Raw genomic sequence first — 11,613 nt, forward strand, 5'->3', positions numbered from 1 at the left:
CAGTAATACACGATTTGAAACTATGTAAGAACCAGAACAATGTATTATTGTTACATTACGGTAAAAATTCAATGTGCCTGATGATGTGCTGGGCACAAACCTTCTAAGAATCAATGGCAGATAAAATTCTTTGGGCATGACCAGCATTTGCCTGGATCAGCTTGGGTGCAAGATGTCTCATGGATTATGCTATTCAATGACACACAACACATCAGATAGTAATACATTGTAACACAATTTGGCTGCAATATTATCTGCATTTTTATCTTGTAATTGCAAACATAGATATATGAACCTTCTAACATTCATATGTATAATACTAATACTGACCAGACCATGTCCAAAATGGAATGAAGATACCAATCTTAAAGATCATTAATTAATAATAAAAAAGAGTAAAACAATGAATGTCCACAGTAGCACAGCTTTACTTTTTTTCTCAAAAATATGTAAAACTTGTAAAATGTGATAGAACTGTTGAACTAAATAAAATGTGAAAGTTGTAGAGGACTAATTGTAGTTACCTTGAACAAATTTTTTTTTTTGATGAAACAAGAGTCGTAATGCCCCAATGCTTGTCTTTTTTTTGAAGGTCACCAAGAAGGTCACACTCAATGAAATATTAGCCATTTGAAAGCTCTTGCCATTTGCGATAATAAATGTTATGGCTTACATAAAAGTGTTTGCACGCCGTGGCTGACGATGGCGCAGACAATATCGACAACCTAGTGATCACAATAGCTAAAAAAGGTCAGTATGTTTAAGTAATGTAGTGACTCTAATACTGCTCCAACGTAATTGACAACTGTGCTTCTGGACCTTAAATATAATGACACAACAAATGAAAAAAAAACTGACAAAAGTAAGAAAATAATGTTTAAACAGGTACAAATAAGGTCTGATGTACAAGCAACCATCATGCATCAGCAACCAGCATTGACTTAGACCAAACTGCTCTTGAGATCAAAGTCTAAACTGGGCCATGCTGTTCATAAGAGATCTACAATAATTACTGGTGATTAGCAAACAGTGTGACCCAGATCAGACTGCACACCTTGCACCCAGACTGATCCATTAGTCAATGCCGGTGCATGGCAGGTACAAATACAAACTCGCTTGATGAACTAGAAATATGTCCATACAACACAGATGCCCCATGCCAATATTTGTCGCAAAATGAGAGTATACAATATCTCTATTTGCAACATTGCACTTATGACCTTTAACTTATTCTGTGACCTGAAAATTCATAGGTGCCATCTACTGGTCACAGCCAACTACACTATGTTTCTTTAACTTAGGCCCAACTCTTTCACAGTGTTTGAACATACAAGGTCACTTTGACCTTTGACCTAGTCACCTAAAAACAATAGAGGTCAACAAAAAAACAAACCTTCCTATTAAGTTTCACAAAGCTTGGCCCAACGGTTCTCCAGTTATTGATTGGAAAAGCAATTTCCTCCAAAGGTCACTGCGAAAACTAAACAGTGAAAGTCATTTATAATTTCAAAAACACATGTCTTTGCAAAGTCCAATTCACTCATCAATTTCGGCATTCTGACACAAGAAATGTTCATGATCATACAACTGTAAACCAATGGCTTTATTTTTTTTTAAATTACCCTTATCTAGCAGTGGTTGAATTCAGTTCATATTTTTTTGTATTTTCCTAATTTGATGTTGTTTATTTTTGTCCGAATAACAGCTTCTGATCTGTCTTGCAACACAGGATAACACTTCTGTGCTTTCCTGATCTCCATTGTTGAAACGTTTTTCTGCATTTTTATCTGAATGTCAAAGGCTTCCCGTAGAGCACTCTCCTCCTCTTTCGACCATCGTTTTTTTGATCCTGAAATATTAAAAGAAAATGCAAATTCTTATATCTACTTAAGGCGTCTAACTATATTTGAAGGCTATAAAATGCATTTTTTTGTTTTTAAATTATATTAAAAGACAACTTTGTTATCTGCATATTGATACCATTTTTATGCAGATATGATAAGTAGATATTGTATAAAGCGCCGTTTGTTTCAACGCATCGCACGTTTCTACTTTTGTTTTCGCCGCGCTGCCATATTGGGAATCGCAGTCACTCAGTAAGAGGGGCGCCTACGGGGTAATCAGCGCATTGATACAGTTGTGCGATTTATTGCCCCTTATTAAACAGATTAACGGCTATGAGAAAGAATACTGTTTGTGATTAAGCCTCTGTCATTCATTCATTTAACTGCAGTTATGGGAAACAAACGAAACAAACAGGCAATTACGAAATTTGATGAGACAGTGAAAGATAATTTGAAAGAAATATGCCGTGGATCTTGGTTTACGGGACCCGTGTATGATGATACGGGGAGTATCTGCATAATATATAAGTTATTTCTAAATTACCAACCAATTTAGAGCATCAAACAACATGTTCCACAATTTGCTTCACCCATCGGAGAAACCGTTTAACATGTGAAAATTAATGTCTTTTGACATGAAGCGTGACTATGTCATTTAAAGATCGCAATTATCATCGGTTACTTTGACAGTGGCCAACATAAGAAAGGTGCATTTTAGGTACATGTTGTATTGTTTGAGAAAGGTGTTGAGAATAATTATATTGCGTTAATTATGTAACCGTAACAACCCATTGAAAACCATCAACACATTAAAAACAATATTAACCACGCTTGGAATAATGTTCAAATGCACTGCACTAAAATGCATATTATTCTTTTGTATGGAAAGGGGTATGTAATAGGGCATATTAAAATTCCTTTTCAATTCAATTGGCGAGGATATTTACAATATCAATGTTGAGTAACGAGATAGTATTATATTATACTATACGGTAAAATTCTACTTTAATAATATATAATTATTTTTAAAAGAAATTTCAGTATATTGAAAAAAAATATTATTAAAAGAATTATTATGAACTTGCCTTTATTCAAAGTATCTTATATGTTATTTAGATCATTTATTTCATGTATTATTTAAAATACGACTTGAAAATAATTTTAATAACAGAACATATATTTTATATTCACTTATTTTAAGACATTTCGTGTATCTTAATTATCACAAATGTTTAAAAGAACATTAATTAATGTAATTTCATGAAACTAAAAATCAAAGTCATGAAGGGCCGGAATAGCAGCTCTAAGAGCTGTATGTTATTGTGAAAGGATTTACAAACATGTTTACCGAGTGAGAAATGAGGAATGTTTCTAGATGTGTGACCATGTTATTTTCACAATGCTGAAGGAGACTGTCATAGGCGTTGGTGAGCATGTTACCCTTGTAGGTTTGGAAGAGGTGTAGGTTGGATATTTAATGTGACAGTGTTATACACAATGGCGACAATAACACAGGCATTGTATACAACACATTTATGACAAGAATCATTTTGTTTAGTAAAAATAATGAGCTGTTATTGCTGCATGTGACAAGCCTAATTACAACATTTGTTGATTATTTTGTTGGACGGAGTCTATGAATTGGTTTATGTGATGATTGTCGAAAGATCTGCAACTTGATTAGCCGATAGATATGGATTATTGCCCTGATAACTTGTCTGATAGGGTTTTAGATCTTTGTGGGCGTGATTTTAGAGAACTGATTTTCCAATCGTTTGGAGTTTTTGAATTGGGATAGTTTTGTTATTTGTTATCTGATTTTCAGGCGGTTTTCGACACATCAAAATCTATCCCCCGGGGAGGGAACCGTGTCACAGAATTTTTATTGTCCAATTTAAAAGAAAGTTGTGTTATTTGAAGTAATAGAGGGTAATAAAAATAGCAAAAAAAATGGTTATTTCTCAATATCTTTGAAACGCATTCGGATATCAAAATTTTGCAACACGGTTCCCTCCATATTGATATTATTTACAATACAAAGTTTGTTTGAATGAAATTGAAACACAATTGTAAATTTTATCGCAAATCAAAAACTTTAGAATGTGAACAATTTTCTTTTCATAATTATGACACGCAAATGCAAACATTAAAAATATAAACCTTAACGACATTTTAAAACAGTACTTTATCGATGTATATGCTTTAAACATAATTAAAATATTCAGAAGTGTGAAAAATCTATAATAGGCTTCAAATATAGTTAGACTCCTTAAGTTTAACACTGCAAAATAGAGGGCCCAGATGGAATATTTCCTTCTATACATATAAAGGTGGACCACATAAATATATACATATAAAGGGTGTGGCCAATATGACCCCAGTGGCATAATATGAGCAGACTTCAAACCTCTAGTTAAAATAGAGGCCAAACTCTGTACAGGTTACTTCATATTACACCGTTATGAACTTTTCAGCTCTAATACATGATGTAATATGCATCAAAAAGTCATTATTGACCAAGGCGATAGCCGAGAAGTCTTTAAACTAATATTAATAATAAACTAAGTGAATCCTAGTGTTTCCCAATACAACCCTATGAAAACTTAGCAACACTGGAGTAGTGCCAATTATGACCCCAGGCCATAATTTGAACAATATTGGTAGAGAACCATAATACCATGCTACATACATAATATCAATGCTCTAACTCTTGTGATTTCTGACAGGATTTTTAATTTTTTTACATGATGTCACAATTCAACAGCCTCCTGTTCAAGTAAACTGGTATCAGGATTGTGTCAAACCATCTCTCCAGTTCACTGACATAAGGATGTTGTAAAAAGTGGTAAATGCGATCACAATTCCACAGCAACCTCTTCAAGTACACTGATATGAGAGTGCTATTTACTATCACAACTGTCAAACAAAGGCCATAGTTCAATAACTATTCCAACTAGAGTAATCAAACTTGATTATGGCAGTAGATGTGATAGTGGAGCAGACACATGTGAAGTTTCAAGCTAATACATTTGACGTTTTTGTGATATTCATGATAAAGTGTTTGCATGCTAAACATTAACCAAGGTGTCATGCCTGGGCGAGTACAATAGCTCAGACTATTCTTCTGATAATCAGGTTTATTAGAATGACCTAGCTGAGGCTAATACCTACAGCCTTCACATCAGAGGAAACTGTATTTTAACTCAACCAACCTGGGCTGATTTTAGTTTCATTAAAGAGAAACTTCAGTTTTTAGTCAGTCAGGACACAACACTTTTTACAGCTACAAAAGTATTCATATAAAATAAATACCTGTACATGCATGAGGCTTCTGTACAGCTTCTGTTTCAACTTCAGGAACATCCTCATAGCTGTTGTCTGGTTCAGACAATTCTTCAAATGACCCTGCTTTGTAAGGTTCAGGTTCAGGTTCAGGCAATTCTGCAAGAAAGGATGTGTTGCTCTGCTGAGAGTGTGTGTGGCAACTTTTAGCATTATTTCCGTCATATCATGGCGGTCAGTTAACCTACTCACCATTCCTGGGCATACTTAGGGCTCTGGCCTAAGTTGGTAACTAAGCACAAACCTACACCAGACTGACCACTACCCTACATAAATCAGAAGTAGTGGAAGAATAACAAGAGCCAGATGGAAACAACTGCACTCTTGACTATTCGAAAAGTCAGAAATGAAGCAAAGTAAACATATTATGCTCATTTTAAATGCGACATTATTTCAACTGGGGAGTGAGTCAGGAATTCGATCTAAACCTTTCCCACCAACAAGAGGGCCATGATGGCCCTGAATCGCTCACCTGCGTATCAGTTGCCTCTGTAGAGGGTCCATAAATTTTGCAGCACCATATCAGAAATAAATGCAAACAGAACCTAGCGCAACTGTTTAATAAGTGTAGTGTAGTCTATTTTAGCAACAGAGAACTTGACCTTAACACAGACAACAAGGTAGCAATCCAAAGTTGTGTCTTAATATTAGCTACCCACACACCAAGTTTGGTGTCAATGGTCACAGCTTACTCAAGTTATTAAATGGAAACTGAATTTCATTTTTAGCAACCTGAGTGACCTTGATCACAGACACCTAGGTAGGAATCCCAAACTGCCTCTTGATATAAGCTACCTATATACGAAGTTTGGCGTCAATAGGCCAAAGCAAACTCAAGTTATTAGGTGGAAATTGAATTTCATTTTTAGCAACAGTGACCTTAATCACAGACATCTGGGTAACAATCCCAAGCTGCCTCTTGATATAAGTTACCCATACTTTAAGTTTGGAGTCAAAAGGCCAAAGCAAATTCAATTTATTGAGCTGCAACTGAATTTCTGTTTTTAACAACAGTGACCTTGACCTTGATACTATGGTCATGATTTGAACAACTACTGTAGACATCAGTGCCAGGATGCTTCAGGACAAATTTGGTTAAAATCTATCTAGTGGTTTAAGAGGAAATGTTGTTTAAAGCAAATTGTTGAGGGACGATGGATGCCGGACGAAGAGCGGTCACAATAGCTCACCATGAGCCTAAGGCTCAGGTGAGCTAAAAAAATTTACTGCATGTATAGAGTAAGGGGTAAACTGACAGTTTAAGGTTTAAAAAATACTTGTTGTTTAACAAAATCTTAAAACTTTTGCACAGTTGAGCTTAAGTTTTAACCAGCACAGATACTGTGAATATCCTTATTCCTATATTAGCTAACAACTTACCATCAAGGCTGACCGACGAAAGGTCGCGACCATTAAACCCCTGTAGTTTACCATCTTCTAAAGCTAGAAGAGCCCTTGCAACTTTTGTTCGTTCAAGCACTGACGTCTGCATTCTGTACACTTCAGTATGTATGGCAACAGAGTGTCCCATGTGATCAGCAATTAACTTCAGCTCATCATCTCTCATATCCATTATCTGTAAAATATGATAACCTATCAATTAAGAGTGCCATGGCCATGCCATAATCTATGGCATGTGATCTTAGACTGGTCAGACATCAGATAGTTACAGAGTTTGTTCCCTACCCAATATGGGATATATGGTTAAACTGTTCTGTGGAATAATTCTATGGAGCTTGCTGGCTTTATCAAGTCTTTTAGGCTTGGTCATGCTGATCATCAAATATTAACATGTAATACTTAAAAACAGGAATTATGCTGTAGAAAAAATAGGGTTGGTATTTCAGCAATTTATTTAAGATGGCCCCTTGTTCACAAAGAAATTGCAAATCTGGATCAGGATAAAGATTTTTTTACTGTGAATTTCTTCCAAACCAATGTTTTAAAACAGGAATGACTCCAAATGAGTGAAAGAATTATAAAGAGAAATGCAATGATGCAAAGTGGTTTTATTTTATTGATGTCTTGAGACAGAAAATGTTGATTATTGATTTGAACTGAATTTAATAAATTTAGATCAGGTAAAATTTCAGGATCATTGAAAAATTGGATAATGCAAGACAGTGAACAATTGGACATTCGCTTCCCCTTGCAGCAAAAATTTTAAGAGACCTATTTACCTGAGTAGTAGTTGCCAAATACTTTCTCAGTTTTGTTGTCCTGACCCGTTCTGGAAAGGCAAGATTGTGACACTTAGATGTGACCACTCTCAGTGCTTCACAGCCATCCTGTGGTGAATCTGTACATCTGGAGAATAGGAACGTGTTTGTTGATGGTACACCAGCCTGCGCACGAACCATCAAGAGGTGCGACAAACCTTCCACCATGTCGGTGCTTAGAATTACAAACACCTTCCTCAGTCCCCGAGTGCTCTTCCCTCTTACCTCAAGAAGTTCCATTCTGAAATGATAAAAGTAACTACTACCTACAATAGCAGAAAGAATGCTGACACTTATATGTTTGTCAATAAATTACTGTTTTTCCAAATGTAACGTTTAATTCTCCAGCATGTGTTTGATGACATCAGTACTTTTGAGACCTCAAAAGCTGTAATATTATCTTTAAAAGAACTGACCAGTATGTGGTAAGAAAACACAAGTGCCACATTTGTCAGGGTAAGACAAAGTGAATCTACCAGTCCCATGAGTTGTAAATAAGGAAATCTCACCCTGAGGGTTAGAGATATATGTCCAAAAATGAGGCTTGCCTTAGTTTTTGGACATATATTAATTATATCTAACCGGAGGGGTCAGATTTCCTTATCCACAACTCAAGGGGGGGGGGGGGGGGTAAATTTGTTTTTTCTCACCTTTAAATTAATCTATAATTAAAACACAGATTTGAAATTGTGACGTACAGACAAACGGACACCGAGGCGATAACAAACTATGTTCCTTTGGGAGTATAAAAACAAACAAGTGTGACCAATTGACAATTTAAACACATAACTTGTTACTACTGCAAGTGCTGTATCGTTAAAATAGTAGTTGACTCTTTCAGTTATTTGGATATGCATATTTGCAACATGACTAGCTTTTTTACAAATTCTTACGAATGAAAATTAGTCTGTCAGTAGTAGTCAGGTAGTTTGAGACAAATCTATCTCAGACTGAAATTTTGGCGGACAAATCTGTCCAAAGAGTGAGAAAAATTCTCAGTCCTTGGGGAATGGTTTTGTTACAGTTCTCTTGTGCCTCAGGGTGCACACAATCAAAGCCCTTGAATCCAGAATACCTTGTCTTACTCCAACAAACTTAAAAGGTACTTATAATTTGATACACTACTAAAACATCTGAAATCAGTTTTGAATGCCATAATCAGGAATATTGAGCATTACCTCTTTAACAGAGCCTTTTCACTGACAGCCAGGGAATTGTAGATTTCGGTGTTTGTGTCTAATTCATCTCCTCTTATTCGCTTCTGGAAGTCACTCACTTTCAGCTCAGAGACCTCATTTACTCTTCTTTTGTTGAAGAGTGCTATGCGGGCGATCAGTAAGTGTGTTATGTACACATACTCGGGATATGTTGGTGCTGGGTTTTCCATTTTTATTTGTATTTCTTCCACAAGAAATTTTTTGAGGGACACTAAATCTTCAGTAGAAGGAAGTTCACATCTTTTGTTCATTGCTTTTAGACGCTTGCTTCTGTTGGCGACTGATGAAACCTTTCCCTTCCACTCGGCATCGAACATTTCTGTGAACTCGTTTGCCTCTTTTTTCCGCCTACAGTCCTGTCTGCGAAGGCACATGCTTGATTTCAGCAGGCTTACCTGTTTTATATAATGTCCTAAGTTTAAGCCCAGCTGTGATGAACCAATTTCTTGATACATTTCTTTCACAGTTTTTGCCACTAAATCAAATTTTTGAGCACAGATGAAATGGCTTAAAGGATAGCTGAACAGTTCCTCTCCATTTAATCTTACAAGCAGTCTGGCTAAGCTTCTCATTTTTGTTCTCACATTGTCTTGGTCTTTCAGTCTTTGCTCTTCCAGTGGTCCCAATCTTCCCAGATGATACAACCCAAACTGTCTTATTAACTCATCTTCCTGACAAACTTTCTTCAGACCAGGATTTTCTTTGGTTTCTTTCATTTTATCAATAACTTCATCTAACATTTCAATATCTTCATCCTGTTGTTGAAGAAATGGGGCTATTTCACATCTAGCTTCTCTAATGAAGTTTCTCTCAGTGTCATTTTCAGCCCCATCTGGTTTGAAACTGCAGGTTTTGACATGTGACCATAGAAGTTTGTGATGGTAAAAACCTTTACAAAAACGACAGTGAATATAGTCATATGCATTTGCTGGGACGCCTGGTCTCCTGTACACAATCAAATTCCCCTCTCCTTTCTGAAGAACCTGTTAAAACAGAATAAAGATGTTTATGATAGTCCTGCATATATCTCCAAAGAAAATATGCTGTAGTGACATTTTCTTTAGATATTCATGATTATAGCGTTTGCACACTTAACTTTAACTGAAAACCAATGATAACAACAGGATGACTATTAAAGCCCTTCTTATTCTTCAAATGATCAAGCTAAAGGAACCTGTGGATCGAATTTGAAGCTTAAAGATGGAAAAGTAGGTCATGGTCACATTCATTTATTTTCCCACATACATGTAAAATAATGTACCTGATATTGAAAATAGCCCATGTTTTCAATTTCTGCCAATACATACAACTTTGTTGGCCCTGAGAAACAAGTTCAATAGGCCAATCTTATGCAACAAACCTCTTAGTCTAGTTGATTCTTCACGCCAAAGATCTAAGGACTTTTGGTCGTGTACATGAAGGATTTCATATACTGAGAGGCAAAAGAAAGTTAACAGTGTACCTAAATATTAATTTCTTTTGAATGAAAACAATTATCAACCTAAAATAAAAACTGGAAATGAATTTCAAACCATTGATTGAATAAATACAGTGACTTCGCGAGGAACAACGTTTGACATGATGTCATTATTGAAGTTGTTACAAGCATACCCACACGGCTCTTAGTGCATCTGTGAGTTTTGCCATAAAGACAAAAAGTAAAAGCAGAGTTTTGCTACACGGAGTACCAACATTGACATGCATAAGTTTTCCTTTTAAAATCATTCAAAAAATCATTTACCAAATTGGTGAAAGATAAAAAAAAATTTATTCACAAAACAAAAGTGTAAACTCTCTTTTGTTTCTCAGTACACGTGTATAAGAGGAATGTAGGTGACAAGTATGGTATGGCTAAGGAGCATGGATGAAAAATAAATGACCATAACTAACAAGAGGGCCAAGATGACCCTTAATTGCTCACCCGAGTAAAATTGATCCCAGGGGCATAATATGAACAATTTGGTAGAGGAACTTTAGTTGATGCTTTATGCCAAATATCTTGGCTCTAACTTTAATGGTTTCTGACAAGATTTTTTATGAATTTTCCCTATATAACTCTATGTAGATTTGTTGATTCCCGGAACGGGCCATTTTTGACCACAGGGGCATAATTTGAACAATCTTTGTAGAGGACCACTAGATGATGCTACATCCCAAATATCAAAGCTCTAGCTCTCCTGGTTTCAGAAAAGAAGATTTTCAAATTTTGTCCTTTGCCCTTTGAAACAATTATTGATGAAGCACAATGACATTCAAGGATCAGAAAAGCTTACCATGAGCACTTCGTGCTCAGGTGAGCTAAAAAGTCACTGCTAAATATTGCTTACCTCAACATTATGATTGAAGTTACCCTCATTCTTTAATTTCTGTAGCTCTGCTCTTTTACTTTTGCTTTTCAGCTCCATTTGACTTATTTTCCTCACCCTTGGTTCTGCTGCATGGACAGCAAATAGGTGTTTTGACATCTTAGACTTGTACAAGTTCTTGCAATAGTAGCAATAACTCTTTTTAGAATAGTTCCTTTTGCCATCATTGGATTTGTAGGATTCAACATAAACTGAAATTGATATAAATGCAAGATCTGGATGATGCCTTAAATCAACTGCTTTCTAAGCAAGTTTGTTTTTGTCACAAAAAATAGGTCTCCCCCCACCCCCACCAACATTTTTCAAATTCAGCATTTTTTAAATTTTAAGCAAACCTTTGATAGGAATAATATTAAATGTCAATGCCACGCACACACACACGCACGCGATGATGATGTATACGTGTATTGTGGGGTTGATTATGTATACATGTAATGTGGGGTTGATGATGTATACCTGTATTGTGGGATCGATGATGTATGCGTGTATTGTGGGGTTGATGGTGTATATGTGTATTGTGGGGTTGTTGGTATATACGTGTATTGTGGGGTTGATGGTGTATATGTGTATTACACACACACACACACACACACACATTCACACATACACACACACATTTAAGAAA

At 35.8% G+C, this 11,613-nt stretch overlaps 1 protein-coding gene across 1 annotated transcript; it reads right to left on the reverse strand.

The window, feature by feature from the left end:
* Nucleotides 1–1,230: 1,230 nt before the first annotated feature.
* Nucleotides 1,231–11,193, reverse strand: LOC127853109 (uncharacterized). Its single transcript, XM_052387331.1, has 6 exons — nt 10,950–11,193; nt 8,584–9,605; nt 7,367–7,646; nt 6,567–6,762; nt 5,157–5,285; nt 1,231–1,849 (listed from the first exon to the last, which is right to left on the reverse strand). The coding sequence occupies exons 1-6, from the start codon at nt 11,085–11,087 to the stop codon at nt 1,650–1,652; spliced, it is 1,965 nt and encodes a 654-aa protein (XP_052243291.1). The 5' UTR covers nt 11,088–11,193; the 3' UTR covers nt 1,231–1,649.
* Nucleotides 11,194–11,613: the final 420 nt, after the last annotated feature.

The sequence above is a fragment of the Dreissena polymorpha genome, chromosome 12 (assembly GCF_020536995.1).
Source record: "Dreissena polymorpha isolate Duluth1 chromosome 12, UMN_Dpol_1.0, whole genome shotgun sequence".
NCBI lineage: Eukaryota > Metazoa > Mollusca > Bivalvia > Myida > Dreissenidae > Dreissena > Dreissena polymorpha.